The 15,607-nt window shown below is 36.6% G+C and overlaps 2 protein-coding genes across 4 annotated transcripts; both read right to left on the bottom strand.

Annotated features, from left to right (window-relative positions):
* Positions 1-2,309: 2,309 nt before the first annotated feature.
* LOC102601961 (ankyrin repeat-containing protein At2g01680-like) lies at positions 2,310-3,994 on the bottom strand. Its single transcript, XM_006354620.2, has 3 exons — positions 3,358-3,994; positions 2,996-3,232; positions 2,310-2,852 (listed from the first exon to the last, which is right to left on the bottom strand). Exons 1-3 carry the CDS (start codon positions 3,910-3,912, stop codon positions 2,337-2,339), a joined length of 1,308 nt encoding a protein of 435 aa, XP_006354682.2. The 5' UTR covers positions 3,913-3,994; the 3' UTR covers positions 2,310-2,336.
* Positions 3,995-5,987: 1,993 nt separating this feature from the next.
* Positions 5,988-11,480, bottom strand: LOC102593822 (heterogeneous nuclear ribonucleoprotein R-like). 3 transcript variants are annotated; one of them, XM_015311969.1, is made up of 12 exons: positions 10,996-11,480; positions 9,327-9,892; positions 9,155-9,244; positions 8,814-9,053; positions 8,106-8,327; positions 7,739-8,030; positions 7,339-7,655; positions 7,112-7,221; positions 6,927-7,033; positions 6,743-6,819; positions 6,562-6,655; positions 5,988-6,406 (listed from the first exon to the last, which is right to left on the bottom strand). In XM_015311969.1, exons 1-11 carry the CDS (start codon positions 11,252-11,254, stop codon positions 6,563-6,565), a joined length of 2,373 nt encoding a protein of 790 aa, XP_015167455.1. In that variant the 5' UTR covers positions 11,255-11,480; the 3' UTR covers positions 5,988-6,406; position 6,562. The 3 variants fall into 3 exon arrangements, with proteins under 3 accessions (XP_015167455.1, XP_006354662.1, XP_006354663.1); XM_006354600.2 differs by having other exon boundaries at positions 5,988-6,359; positions 10,996-11,479; XM_006354601.2 differs by having other exon boundaries at positions 5,988-6,359; positions 6,927-7,030; positions 10,996-11,478.
* Positions 11,481-15,607: the final 4,127 nt, after the last annotated feature.

Genomic DNA, 15,607 nt, shown 5'->3' with positions numbered 1-15,607 from the left:
CATCTCTCTCTCCAAAGAAATATGTTATTTTTCCACGCATTACCACACCTACTATTCCACTAGTAGTGCATCTTAACTCCAACATAACATACCCATCCACTAAGAGGCCAAAATTATGTATTGGTACTGTCGGAGCAGGTAAAAAGAAACTCACCAGTCGATCTTGTGATGTTTCTGTTAACTGTGTTGCAATTTGACCCCGTCTCTGTTCAAAAATGATACAGAGAGTAACAATCAACTTGTCTTCCTCCAGTGAGAACATTTGTGTTTTAAGACCAAGATGCAAGTGATTTATCCATCGAAAACTTCTATTCCTTTCGCAGCATTGCAGACCATCTAGTTTAGGGACTTTACTCCAAAGCTCAATTGCTAGAAGAGCGATAACATTCTCATCTTCGTCTGATCCCTCAGTGGTCAATTCAAATAGAGTGTCCATGTAAGGTTCAAGCAACTCATAATATGTCGATGTCAATAGTAGAAAGCAAAGCTTTGTATTTCGCTGTCCTATTGACTTCTGCAGAGGTCGCATATAAGACTTATCACTAATCTCTGTTTGACCCTTGCTGCTCATGACCATATTAATAGTCCTCCTTGGGAGAGCCCAACAACTAACAAGGTCTTTCCAGTCTTCTGTGGGTACCAATGTAGAGGTACTTGTAGTTGAGTGCAAGCCATCATGAGAAGATTGTGATCCTTCCTTTTGTGAATCAACATTATCACCTTCAATTGTTGTCAGTGATATTCCATTAATCTCTATGTCAACCATTTTATTTTCAATTATTTCCACAATGTAGGAATTCATACGCAAATTTTGACCAGGATCCCAAACCTGAGTTGTAGAATTAACATATGAAATGAAGCAAAACTTGTCAGTAGATCCCAACAACTTTAACGGATCCTCGTACATTGTATCTGTATAACCTGTTGGAGCCAGGGAATTGAAACGTATTCCCGGATCCCATACACTATGATTCTTTGTAGTTCCATTCACAGAGACAACAAAGGAATTCACACGAGCATTCAATGAAAATCGACTCAAAATATTGTGAACATTGAATTCATCTCTAGATTTTTCATGATCAATATAAGTCGCACTAATGTACCTCTTTGATATATCTCTTTGGAAACATTCATCGAACAGTTGGACTTCGCTGCGTTCAGGGCCTGGTGACTCATCATCAAGCATTTCAATTGGAGTCTCGGGTTGAACCTCTGCGACTACCTTGGGGCAGCAACTATGAAAAAATTCATTGAGAGACTTGAGTGGCTGAATATCTTCCAAATCATCTACAAATCTGGAGGCGGAAGAAGTTTCCTGTACTTCTTTGGTGAAAACTCCGGTAGACATTTCGTCGAACAGATTGTCCACATGACTTGAATGTTCAACTATTGAAGTGCCAAACAACTCTGGATGACTCTCAACATTATCAACACAACTTGAGTTTTCTTCGGCCAAAGGAGGAGAAATCTCTCTGCTTAGGACTGTAGCAGCACTAATCCCGTCATCTTCTACTAGAACCCGTGGAGAACATTTGTCCTCCAGCTTCCGTAGCAAAGCAAGAATTCTGGTAAGTTGAGCGTCCACCTCAAGAGACTTTGCATCAGGTCGTTTCCAAAAACGCAGGGCTAACTTCTTCTTAAAATGATTCCAATCAAAAAATTGTTTGTTGCGAAACATCCAACGGAACCACTCAAGGGCCTCACCATCAAAATAGAAGGAAGGAAGAGGCAACCAGTGTTCTTCGGAGAAGCCCAGAAAATTGAAGTATCGTTCTGCCCTAGAAATCCAGTCCTCTGGATCAGTGTTGCTATTAAATCGATCTAAAACGACAACTTCCATTAGAGTACGTCGATGAAAGCACCAATGAAACAAACTCAATTCCAACAAAAGCACTTTTATATATATTAATCACTCAATACGAGTTACAATATAAAATACGCACAACAAAGTAACAATACACTAACTAAGGCGAGATAAACTGAGAAAGAAGTAACCAGAAAGGGGATGAGATACACGACCATAGAAAGGTGATGAGAGGAGCAGAAAGCCAAGGCTTCACATAATAATTGCATAACCCTTCTTCTAACTTCTGGTCCTTTTTAACAAAGTGTAAATGGGCCTGGATCCCATATAATCCTTTGTGAAGGCCTGGCCCGATTGCTTTTACTCGGCCCAATATCTATTTGTGTGATATCCTTGTTGGTATCCCTATTGGGCTGGGGCTGATTCATAACACACACACACACATATATATATATATATATATCGGATACATAGTCAAATCCTAAAACTCTCCGAAATACAGAGCTAAGAACAAATTCAGATATATAATCCTTCAAGGTTGGTTAACTTGTGAAGGATCAGCCGATGTAATTTTGTGTGGATGCAAATAATCTGCAGAACGTGAGATGTTGAGAGCAAAGACAAGTGAGAATGGTATGCCTACACAAAGATAATAGCAAAAGTATGTTGGCAACTTAATCATTAGGCAACTGATGTAAGTTATCCCAATTGCAAAAACAGAGAATATCAGCTCAAGTCTCATGGGAAATGCCCTCGTAACGATGTGGAACACGTGGAGGCTGATGAAGAACCCGAGTGAGTTGAAAAACAAGAATATGTGTGATGAATAGTGAATCAGGTGATCAGCTTCAATTTGGTAATTGGGCTGTTGCTGTTGTTGTTGTTGTAAGTTGCCTGGAGGATTAAGAGCAGCTTGAAATGTGAGCATAGCCATGAGCATCATGATCACAACTAGTACTTCTCTAATAGATTCTGTGCTATCTCTATCTTTGTCGTACTTTAGGAAGTCTACTAACCACCCACTCTTCGTTTTTCGTCTAGGCATTACCTGTTTGAGACGTACGTAGTAATTAAGTAAATAAAAGTGTGTTTTCTCTAACAGACAGAATTTTCACGTACTTAGTGAATGAAAAAGAATTAGTCCCCCAAGTGATGAGGGAGTGTTTTCGAGACATATATGTAAGACATTACCTCCCCATGTTGTCTGTTTGATGCACATATTTGATTACATGATCTGATTGGTATTCCTACCGTGTCTGTGGCCTTAAGGACTCCTGCTCGTCGAAGAATGTCTTCAATTTCCCTATCGCCAGCTTCACTTTGAAAAAGAAACAAAACATCAAGAGCTGTGAATCCCATTTTGTTCAAAGAATTCACTCCAACTGCCAAACTTCCTGGTAAGCTCCCATTCAACAAGAGATCCACCACCTGAAATATCTATGGTTTCTTAGTGAAAATCCCGGCTCTGCTATTGTATAGTAGTATAAACGAGTCGTGTAGACAAGAAAATTGAAGCAATATGCTAGCAACTGGCTAATATAATAGCAACGTACCTCGTGCTGTTTCCTTGCTGCTGCAAGATGCAAGACACTATTTCCTAGCTCATCCTGTTTGTTAAAGACCTCCATCTTGTTGAACATCTTGATGTGCTTGATCAACACTTCCAACGCTTCAAACTGCCCGTTCTTGACAGCAAGGTGGAGCGCAGTTTCCCCCCGAGATGTATCAACTTCAACAGATTCAACACAAGCAGAGAGCAACTCTTTCATGACATCAACTCTGCCTTTGATAACAGCACAGTGAAGAGGAATTCTTCTCTCCTTGCCCTTCACAAGGCACAAACCAATGTCCACTTTTAAAATCTCCTTGACAATGTGTAAGTCCCCATTGGCAGCAGCAATATGCAAGCAACTGAAACCATTCTGATTTAGCTCCCCTGCTAGTTCTTTCCTCAACTTGAGAAGCTCTTTCACAAAATTGAAATGGCCACCCAAACAAGCAAGGTGCAAGGGGGAATCACCATCAACTAAGCCAACGCGGCAAACAATAATAGGATCAGATCTTAATAGCTCCATTAGATCCATCAACGCTTCCTGTTCGTGATGCATCAAATGGCCTACTCTCCATTCTAACTTAAGTTAAATTAAGTTATAACAAGTTCCAAGTTTAAAAATTTTAGTGTGTTGAATGTTCAAGCACTCTTACGTTTATATATATATATATATATATATATATAGTAGTAGTACCAAACACCACTAGATAGCATTTGAAAATGGATTTTTTTTTTTTTTTTTTTGGCCTTAATTGTAGTTTGCTTAGTCAAACTTCTGAGAAGCCAAAAATGCTTATTTTAGAAGTTATGTGCTTAAAGTAACTTTCAAAAGAAAAATATGCATTTTTGAGTAGTAACAGAAAATGTTTTCGAGAAAAAAATAACTTTATCCCAAAAGCACTATTGGAGCATCGGTCAAGCGATCGACAAACATACTTTACAAATTGATTAGGCAAACACAAACGATTATACTTCAAAGTACTTTTCCAAAAAAAAAAAAAAACTTTAACACAACATATTTTTAAGTTCGAGTCAAACGAGCTATCAACTTTTGCCGGTTGGACTTGGTATACTCTCTTAGGTCAAAATTTCCTTGCACGTTTTCCGAAATCCAAACTATCAGATTTTTTTCGTTTGATTGAACGTACGTGACATATAACTAGTACTAGTATATAATTAAAGCTTGATCGTGAAAGTCATTGAGTAATTGTCATTTTTCTACTTCCCACTAAATACGGCAAGACTTCCAAGTCAAGTCGAGATTGAAAAGCAAAGATAAATAATACAGCACAACTGCATCTTTTGTCAGTACTACTGAGTCATTCTTCTACGTAGGTTCCTAATTACTACCAAATATTGGGGGCAAACAAGTACATCCAAAACAAGTTGATGCAAAAGTCGCAAAGCAAAATCACCTATAGCTTTCATCATTACCATCATGATACTGATTACAAAATCCTGTTCTTAATGTGTATATATGTATCCAAATGTAGGCTCGCTCACGAAACCACTGTACAAGAACATTGTTCCAAAGCTACCAAATAGATTTTTAAAAAGGGGGAAGAAGAGAAGACAAGTGCACCCCAAACCGGAGTAAGCCTGCAACTGTAACATCAAAATCAGTTAACAAAATGCAAATGCACAAACAAAGGAAAAGCTGCTCAAACATCTGGTGCCATTAGCTACTTAGTTTTAAGACTCTGGGCACTTAATCATTCTACAAGGAACAAAAACACCAGCAGTTTCATGAACGTCACATTCCCTCTTACAGTAAAACCTAGAAAACTACCACTTTCATCTTTAGTATACATTTCTTTTCCAAGGGTTGATCACTCTATCAACAACAGAGCTACTACCATATATCAGAGAGCATCCTGTAATGAAGGAACAGAACAAACGAGTGCAGCACAGTGCAAATCTTCACATTGTCTTGTCCTCACGCTTATAAGAATGAAGTATCTCAACAAAAATCAACTTCAGCATGGGAATAATGTAATGTGATTTGTGCAAACAAAATGTACAGCAACTGAAAGAGTAAATCTCATTTGGGAGCGCTATTAGGCATCATACAGGCAATGACTCAAAAAACATGCGACGAGAAATAGTTCCAGAGCTGGGAGGATTTGAAGCACCTGAACGACAATGTTTTATGTCCAACAATGAGAACTTCATAGCAGCTCAAAATCCAAGGACTACAGCACCAAGACAACAAGCACAGAGAATTCACAGTTATGGGGTTCACAAACACACAACACACATCAGAAATCAATTTCTTTCTTTCCGTTCAAGAATAAGTGTTGGTTTTGTAAATTGAGCAACTGACAAACAAATAAATGACTTTCTTCCTTTTGCTTCAGGATTACATTATCTCCAAGCATATATCTAAGTGAATACTTATTTTCCCTTCACTACAATCGTAATCTCAAACCTTCAAAAGCAATGATAATGATACTTCAAAATGCGTGTCAATCCATTAACTAAAATATAATACCAGATACTTTGATCACATAAACGAATCTCTTTTTGACACTATGCATTCTTGTGAGAAAAATATCCAACAACTGGATATAATGCTGTCAGAAACTATCCTAATGACCCTCACGCAATATATCTAAAGGGATCTTAACCAGATAATAGGTAACTTGCACTTTCATGAACCATTTGCACTTGAAATAATCATGCAGGATACCTCCTCTATTATTCCAGTAAATTCTTACATGGAGATACCATAACAAAATATCGCATTGTTTAAACACCAGAGTGTCGACTGTACTCTAAAAAGCTCAATTTTCCTTACAGCAGGAAAGGACCAGATGTCTCTTTTCCCCAGAGTAGAATCCAACATGCTCTGGAGCAATACAACCTAAAACTAAGACACTCTCACCCTATTTAAATAATGAGGCCAAATAACAGATCAACTCCAGCTTCTTCTGGTGGGATCCAATTGCACAGGGAGCTTCCAGCTATACACATCCAGTTGCAATCTTTTTGTCCAACTCAAATCTGTACCATAAACAAATTTGTGGTGACCAAAAGTTCTTCATCTTCCACTGCAACTCTTATTAGAAGAAGCATAAGTATAAACTTTGTAACTCCATCTTCCCCACAACTTAACAGGGAAAAAGAATTGCTAATTCAGTAAGATACTCTGTACACGAGAACAAAATAAACATCAAATAACACAAGCTTTTAACATGTGACGTACCTTAGTAATAAGATCCAGAATCACCACTGCCCATATAACCACTACCACCCATGTTACGGCTGGAATAGGCTGATGAGTAAGAGCTACCAGCAACCTGAAAATTTCAACAGAGTAACATAAATACAGTGGGCCGCAATCAAAACAGAAGCTCCAGACAAATAATCGTCAAAATAAAGTATACATCATTGCTACGAGACATGTAATCGCCACCATAGCCAGATGAATACATTCCACTGACACCACTGCCATCATAGGAGCCTGTAAACCCCCAAAAAGAAGTTAAGACAGTTATCCAAAGTCGAACACTATAACACCTACACAGTTCACATGAGCCCCAGATTTTTCAAAGAACACTAAGAACTCACCTCCACCATAGCCTCCTTGACGACTGCTATACACTCCATGAGAATCTTGACCAGAAAGGGAATTCCGGCTGCCACTATATCCAGCATTTGATCTCCCTAGCCTACTGCTATTCAGGAATAGAAAGTCAGTATAACACTAGAATTGCAAGGGATATAACTATCATCTCAATAGAAAAACAGCATACCTGTCACTGTAATCCCCATATTGTGTGCCACTAGCACCACCAAGTTCATAATCCAAACGAGAACGAGAAGGGCGGGGTCCTGCATCAGCATAGCGGGGAGGAACATCATCCTGACATGTGGACACACTAAATTAGATCTTACATCTTATGTAGATCAAGAATGTTACGAACATCAAAATATCCCACTGCATATAGTAACATCTGACACGCTGGCTAAGACTACATACCATTGCACTGTATGAACGTTTGGAGCCCGACGTGGAGTCATATTCCCTACCTCTCCCCTCACGATACGCAGGAGGAGGCCTTTCATACCGCTGTTCATAATCATCATCAACATACGTTCTCCTTGTAGTTGTGCGAGCAGTACCTCTAGGAAAATCAGAGTATCCCGAGCTACGAGAGGAATAGTCATCCCTGTAGGAAACACGTCTGTCGGAAGGAAACCTAGAAGGATAATCCACTGTGGCTCTGCTTCTAGGAGGAGGAATTTCCTCATGTCGTGCATACTCCCTCTTCAAGTTACTCTTTGAATATGAGGGAACTGCAATTCAATTTTAGTCATCTAAAAAAGAAAGTAGAGTGGAAGCAGCAGGGCAAAACAAAAGTTCAGAACTGATCCCATACCAGGTGGTCTCCTGTCATAGGACCTGCTGGATAGTGGAGACATAGGTCTGCCCCTAGGGGCCATAACTGGTCGCCTATCCCTCATTGTGACAGGTCGTTTAAAACTACGATCGGCAAGGGGAGGGACACGTGAACTAACTCTAGATCCACGAACAGGGAGTCTGCGAGAGACTGGACGACTCCAAGGAGCAGGGGGGCCACGCATCAGCCCACGTCGAGGTCGCAGATCACGCGCACCATATCTCCCTCTTCCCCTCTGAAGTGGTCGTGATAATCTGGCCCTAACTTTGACCTGGAATATACAACTATAAGCAGGCACGCACAAGAAGGACATGTTCAGATAAGATTCAAGACAAAAAAGACGGACCTTCTTATCTCCTTCCCCCAACTCTTCATTATTAATGCTTTTGACACAAATAACTGCAGCATCATGAGTGTCGAAGGAGACAAATCCAAAATCCTTTCTCTTGGCAGAAGGCATATTACGAGCAAGCTCAATTTTTTCAATCTTGCCATATTGTTTAAGTAAATCTCGCACACGATCCTCATCCCAAGATGCAGAAAGACCATCAATAAAAATTGTTTTAACCTGAAATCAATACACATCAATTGTCAAATAATGACTTGCTGCACTGCAAGATCTACATTGAACCTACAAAGTCATCCGAAGAGCACCTTCATGGGGAAAAAATCACTTAGCTTACCCTCTATCAACCCCCTCCCCCCTCCCCCCACCCGACCAAGAAAGGCAAAAAAAAATATAAAGAACCTCAGACTGGAACACAGTTATCTAGTCTAACTGAACTAGCAGTAAATACAATCAGTAGCCTCACCCATCTTTCTTTCCTGTTGAAGCATAAGGTACTAAAATAAGAGGGTAGGAAGCAAACCATCAAAGGATATACTACTTCAGTAACAAGTTCAAAATTAGTATATACCAAATAGTCCACCGCAAAATGACTAAGCTCCTCCAATAAGCTAAGTGTAACCAACTCCATTTGGAAGACATAGTAGACAAACTTGGCCAGAGCCGCAGTCCTTTTCAAAAACAGATAAATGGGTCCGAAGAGCTTACCTGTGCCATAATTTCATCTCCAGGGTCAATGAATGAATCTGCAAAAGAAACCTTTGCAGGCCTATCAACTCCAAACACAATATCTCTCTTCTGTAGACGTTTGAAAGCATCCATGGCCTCTGAGCGTGACGGGAACTCCAAAAAAGCAAATCCCCGATTCATTCCTTCATTATTAGTGTCTTCAACTAATGTCAAATCCTCAACATTATCAATGCCATAATGCTTCAACTTCTCTTTTAACTGGAGTGAAAGTAAACATATATCAGACAGCAGTTAAGCAGCTCTTCGAGCTTAAGAAGTCGATGTTTCATGACCATATGAATTTGCTTGTGTCTACTTACAGCTTCTTTTGTCCAAGATTTGCATATGTTGCCCAAGAATAGGGTATCACTGTCTTGACTGGGGGAAACACCACATTTCTTGCCATTCACCTGGAAGTTGGTATGTTAGGAAACAAACTTTATCAAGTAATGAACATCAGGCGCTCTGATAACTACAGAATCAAGAGAGTACCACTGGATTTTTCAGCTCAATACAAGCTCGTTTAGCTTGTTCCACTGTTGCAAAACGCAGGAATGCAAATCCTTTATTCTTCTTTGTCTGAGGATTCATCAAGAGTCTCACTTCCGTTACCTCACCAACTTGACTGAAAATTTTCCTGAGGTCATCCTCAACAGCATCCTTGTCCAAGCCACCAATAAAAATTTCGAATTCCTTCCTCTTAAGTCTTTCTTTAGCAACTTCGTGATGTTCTGCATCCTCAGCTGCATCGACCATCTCAGCATGCTCATGCTCATGCTCCTCCCCTGATGCATGCTCATTTTCTTCCTCGCCCTCAATGTCCTCATGCTCTTCAACTTCCTCTTCAACCATATCACCCTCCTCCTCTTCACCATCATCTCCCTCTTGGGGATCCTCCTCTATTTCATAATCCTCTTCCTGAACATCCTCATGTTCAATTCCTCTCTCATCATAATCAACACCACCATACTCTTCAGGCTCAAATTCAGGATCATTATCCTCCAAATCTAATCGCTCGCCTTTTTCATATTCATCAACTGACTCTCTCACATCGTCCTCTGCCATCAAAAAATAGCCATCCAGACCCATAAATAAACTGAAAATAGAAGGGTCTAACCCCTTGACCCATGTAACCAGATTTATGGTAAACCTTGTAAGTTGTCAACAACTTGAAACTATCTAGAGAAATAAAATTGATATCTTGATCAAGAAAACATGCTCCAAAGGAGGGTTGCAACCATGGAAAGGGAAATACGTCAAAATAAAGATTCTTATTCCAAGGTCACCAGAGCTTAATCACCCTTGTCACTGTAACCCTCCTTTGTAGTTTCTCCTTCATTGAAGAATGAAGGACAATTTGATCCATCTCCAAATTATGAATGAATCCTGAAGCTACACTTCCTCTATAGTTTTCTATAATTACAAATTGATTCCAAACCTTTCCCTCATAAAGGTGGAGGACACATATGGTTTTACCGCCGTATGCGCCTAGAGCTTAAGTAGGTAATTCTATTTTCCCGGCAACGATTTATTATATAAAATTGAATGAAAAATAGGATTAAAAAAAAATGTTATGGGAATAAATATCACTATAAATGGCTAATCATCATGATTTGTTGATTTGCCATTTCATTGCTTTCTTCATACAGCTACATGCACTAACCAAGAATCACCAAAGCAGAAATTGTTAATTGGGACAAACATGTATTGATTAATTCTCAGCAGGTCATATCGTGTAATTCATATACAACTCTTTTGTCCTCCCATGTTCATCCTACCTTGGATAATCGTCTTTTATAGTTCTATTAATTCCAGTGTCCGCACCGACAAAACCTCACCCATAAAACCAACTGTTTTTTGTACCTATACTACAATAATGTTTGATACTATATTTTCTATAAACGAGAATTCGAACTACTATAACAGAAAAGAGTTTAAATATTATTTATAGTGATTAAACAACAAGAATTCAAATTACTATATCAAAAAAGACACCCAATAATTCAATATTCTTCGGTAGTGAACTTTTAAAATTTAATTAACCAACAAGATTTCAAATTAATATAATATCCAGGAATAATTGTCAATACAAACAAGCTGGCCAGAAAATTATCAACAAAGTTCATATAACACCAATTTACAAGAAAATAGTAGAACTTACTCTTCTCAGCAACAACCCGATTCTCCACAGATTTCACTGGTTTCTCAGGCTCGGCTTTTCGGTCAGCCACCGGTTTTGATTCTTGTTTGACCTCCACCTTCTTCTTCTCCTCCACCACCTCAGAAACCTCAACCTTTACCGGTTCATCCGCCGCCGCCACCGGCTGATTTCCTTGTGATTTAGGTGTCCCTCGGGCTGTCCGCCCGCCCCGTTTCGATGCAGATCCTGTCGTCGTCTTCTTTACAGCTTTCGGAGGCATGTTTTCGGCAGCTAGAATTCCAAGAAAACTCTAAAGATTGGATCTTTAGGAACTTCGAGGAAATTAAGAATGATCTGAAAGATTGAAGAACTTCTATTGTCTATTTATGATATCAGGAAAAATTGAGAGAGAACACACCCGAATAAGGAGAATTGGGAATTTTGGAACCCTAATTTGCTTTATATAGAGAGAAAAAAGAAATTCAATAAATAATTTTATTAGTATAAATGTGATTATTGTTTGTATATTAACTTGAGATCATCAAAAAAAAAAAAAAAAAACTCAAATCTTAAGTTTGTATCTACATATGATAAATAGTGGGTAGAGGTGATTGATGATAGGATCATGTTGAAGGTCTATGGGTGGAGGTGATTAATTTCAGTCTTAAATTTATATTTATATATGATAAATAGTTGTAGAGGTTGATGGTAACGATTATGTTGAAGGTTGTTGGTGGAAGTGACTAAATTTCAATCTTGAATTCGTATCTATACATGATAAATTGTGACAGAGGTAATTAATAATAGTGATTATGTTGAAGGCTCGTGGTAGAGGTGATTAAATTTCAATCTTGAATTCGTATCTACATATAAAAACAGAAGTAGAGGTTGATGATAGCAATTATGTTGAAGATCAGTGGTGAAGGTGATTGTCGATTGCAGCTACTAGCTATGATTTTGGTGGTCAGTTTGAGATGATACGCTCTTAGCAGAAGACACTTGTAGAAGGGTGGTGATAGTTTGTGGAGGTGACGATGGCTAGTGTTGATTTCTGGAGCGGTGTAAAAGCAATCCTCCAATATAAGTCTACTAGTTCATTACGATACAATGTGATGTCTTCCGTCTTCCTTCTTCATATATCAAGTAGATATAAACATGTATTGCATTGATAAGAGATAGAAGATACATCGTGAAATTAACTAAATTGTGGATAATAGAGATTACAGTATATCTACCACAATTATGAAAGATACATGTATATCTCTGTTATGATAGTTTCATATTATATTCACTATATCTGTCACAATTATGAAAGATACATGTAATCTCTGTTATGATAATTTCACATTGTATCTACTATCTTTACCACAATTATGAAAGATACATGTAATCTCTGTTATGATAATTTCACAGTGTTTATGATAAGATGATTTAATTTAAATAGTAGATGGTTTGATTACACACTCTTGATAATCTAGTGTGAGAGTAACTCGGAGCTTGAAAAAAAACCAAAATGAAGTGTTAATCAAAGTTTAACAATTCTTCTAACCTATCAAACTCAACCTCTAATTTAAAAAATAAAATAAAATTAGCACACATCATCATTATAAACAGTGTTCTATCAAAGCAATTCAATAATAACAATAATAGCATACCTAATGTATTGAAGCAATTCGTAATTCATAAATAATAGAAATCGCTTAAGTATTTAATACAAAGTAATTAAGTTAAAATCATTAGAGGAGATTCAAAAGATAGCAATGTAAAAAAGATTCTCTTGAAAGTTAGATTTTATTATAAATTTGATTATTATTTGTATGTTAACTTGAGATCGTCAAAAAAAATAATCTCAAATCTTAAGTTTGTATCTACATGTGATAAATAGTTTGAAGGTCTATGGGTGGAGGTGATTAAATTTCAGTCTTAAATTTATATCTGTATATGATAAATAGTCGTAGAGGTTGATGATAAAGATTATGCTGAAGGCTGCTAGTAGGGGTGATTAAATTTCAATCTTGAGTTCATATCTATGTATGATAAATAGTGGTAGAGGTGATTGATGATAGTGATTATGTTGAAGGCTTGTGATAAAGGTGATTAAATATCAATCTTGAATTCATATCAACATATAATAAACAGTAGTAGAGGTGATTAAATATCAATCTTGAATTCATAACAACATATAATAAACAGTAGTAGAGGTTGATGATAACGATTATGTTGAAGGTCAGTGGTGGAAGTGACTGTCGCTTGCAGCTACTAGCTATGATTTGGTGGTCAGTTTGAGATGTTACACTATTAGTTGATGACGTTTGTAGAAGGGTGGTGATAGTTTGTGGAGGTGATAATGGCTAGTGTTGATTTTTGGGGAGATATAAAAAGCAATCCTCCGTTATAAGTCTATTAGTTTATTGCTATACAAGGTGTGCCTTCCGTCTTCCGTCTTCATTTACAAGTAGATATAAACACGTATTACATTGATGAGAGATAGTAGATACATTGTGAAATTAACTAAATTGTGGATAATAGAGATTACAACATATCACCACCACAATTATGAAAGATACATGTATGTCTGTTATGATAATTTCGCAGTATATTTACTATCTCTCAATTATGAAAGATACATGTAATCTATGATATGATAAGTTCACAGTATATCTACTATCTCTATCATAATTATGAAAGATACATGTAATCTCTAATGATCAAATGACCTCCCAACCTATTACCAGATTTCCAACTACACACTTATTCTTCGCGGGAGTCCTATTACCTCCCTGAACTACTTTAGAATGGAATAAATAACCCCTTAAGTGCTGAGTTGGCATAAAGAGCGTATGTCACTCTCTTTGAGAGAGTGAGTTGCCTATTTTATTTTTTTAAAATTTCCGTTTTTCTTTCTCTTTCTTTCTTCTTATTTATCTATACAACTTCTTTTTTTCACCATTATCATTGTTGAAGCTTTTTCAATAGATGTTTGGTATAAAAATTATAACAACTAATGCATTTTATGAATAAATAATTTTTCAATAGACATATTTAGAACATATCTAACAAATTAATTTATTTTTTTAAAAAAAAACATACCCATTAATTAATTTTTTTTAAAGTCATGGACTCAAGAGTAACAAAATCAAAGTGAAGTAAATGTATATTTAAAAAATATCTTCAAACTTATTAAAAGAAACTAAAACAAAACAATTTTTTCTACATTTTTAAATAAGGATCTTACATGTTCTCCTAAAACCCACGAAGAATCAAAATCAAAAACTCAAATTATAAATTAATCATGAAAAGTTTAGAGGGAGAAAGAATAAAAAATTGGGAAGAGAAAAGGTCACTTGAATTTTCGTTTTTATAAATTGTTAGAGATATAGAAATTTATTAAGGTAAAAAATGGTGTTTATTATAGTTAGGGTTGAAAAAATGATTGGGGAAGAAAGGAAGAGGAAAGAGGAGTACTTTTAAAATATATATATTATTAAATGGTGAGATACACGTGTCAAGTGCGTGTATTTCACCACAAGACACATGTTTGGTAATGACATTTCAAGGAGGAAATAATTTCACTTTAAAATAGCTCAGGGGGTAATAGGACCCCCGTAAAGTATAAGCGTGTAGTTGGAAATCTGATAATAGATTGAGGGGTCATTTGGCCATTTTCTCTCTATGTTATAAAAAGATGATTTAATTTAAATAGTGGATGGTTTGATGACACGCACTTGATAATCTAGTGTGAGAGTAATTCAGAGCTTGAAGAAAAACGAATGTGAAATGTTAATCATAGAAAAATTAAACTCAACCTCTAATTTTACAAATATATTACAAAAGAGAGTTTAGTCCCAAATATAATATATAATATTCAAGATTGGGACTTTTCCCAATCTTGAATATTATATATTATATTTGGGACTAAACTCTCTTTTGTAATATATTTGTAAAATTAGAGGTTGAGTTTAATTTTTCTATGATTAACATTTCACATTCGTTTTTCTTCAAGCTCTGAATTACTCTCACACTAGATTATCAAGTGCGTGTCATCAAACCATCCACTATTTAAATTAAATCATCTTTTTATAACATAGAGAGAAAATGGCCAAATGACCCCTCAATCTATTATCAGATTTCCAACTACACGCTTATACTTTACGGGGGTCCTATTACCCCCTGAGCTATTTTAAAGTGAAATTATTTCCTCCTTGAAATGTCATTACCAAACATGTGTCTTGTGGTGAAATACACGCACTTGACACGTGTATCTCACCATTTAATAATATATATATTTTAAAAGTACTCCTCTTTCCTCTTCCTTTCTTCCCCAATCATTTTTTCAACCCTAACTATAATAAACACCATTTTTTACCTTAATAAATTTCTATATCTCTAACAATTTATAAAAACGAAAATTCAAGTGACCTTTTCTCTTCCCAATTTTTTATTCTTTCTCCCTCTAAACTTTTCATGATTAATTTATAATTTGAGTTTTTGATTTTGATTCTTCGTGGGTTTTAGGAGAACATGTAAGATCCTTATTTAAAAATGTAGAAAAAATTGTTTTGTTTTAGTTTCTTTTAATAAGTTTGAAGATATTTTTTAAATATACAATTACTTCACTTTGATTTTGTTACTC

This window comes from Solanum tuberosum, unplaced genomic scaffold (assembly GCF_000226075.1).
Source record: "Solanum tuberosum cultivar DM 1-3 516 R44 unplaced genomic scaffold, SolTub_3.0 scf00173, whole genome shotgun sequence".
Taxonomy (NCBI): domain Eukaryota; kingdom Viridiplantae; phylum Streptophyta; class Magnoliopsida; order Solanales; family Solanaceae; genus Solanum; species Solanum tuberosum.
The sequence above is the reverse complement of the archived record's forward strand: the minus strand, read 5'-3'. Positions and strand labels throughout refer to the sequence as shown.

What these genes read in the sequence shown, in the direction of transcription:
- LOC102593822 (XM_015311969.1), bottom strand. Translation starts at nt 11,254, where the DNA reads ATGCCTCCGAAAGCTGTAAAGAAGACGACGACAGGATCTGCATCGAAA. An exon ending in AATCTTGGACAAAAGAAGCT is followed by an intron (nt 9,054 to 9,154) that starts GTAAGTAGACAC and finishes CTTTCACTCCAG; the next exon opens with TTAAAAGAGAAGTTGAAGCA. An exon ending in CTATGACAGGAGACCACCTG is followed by an intron (nt 7,656 to 7,738) that starts GTATGGGATCAG and finishes ATTGAATTGCAG; the next exon opens with TTCCCTCATATTCAAAGAGT.
- LOC102601961 (XM_006354620.2), bottom strand. Translation starts at nt 3,912, where the DNA reads ATGCATCACGAACAGGAAGCGTTGATGGATCTAATGGAGCTATTAAGA. An exon ending in CAGCAAGGAAACAGCACGAG is followed by an intron (nt 3,233 to 3,357) that starts GTACGTTGCTAT and finishes TAGATATTTCAG; the next exon opens with GTGGTGGATCTCTTGTTGAA. An exon ending in CAAACAGACAACATGGGGAG is followed by an intron (nt 2,853 to 2,995) that starts GTAATGTCTTAC and finishes CGTCTCAAACAG; the next exon opens with GTAATGCCTAGACGAAAAAC.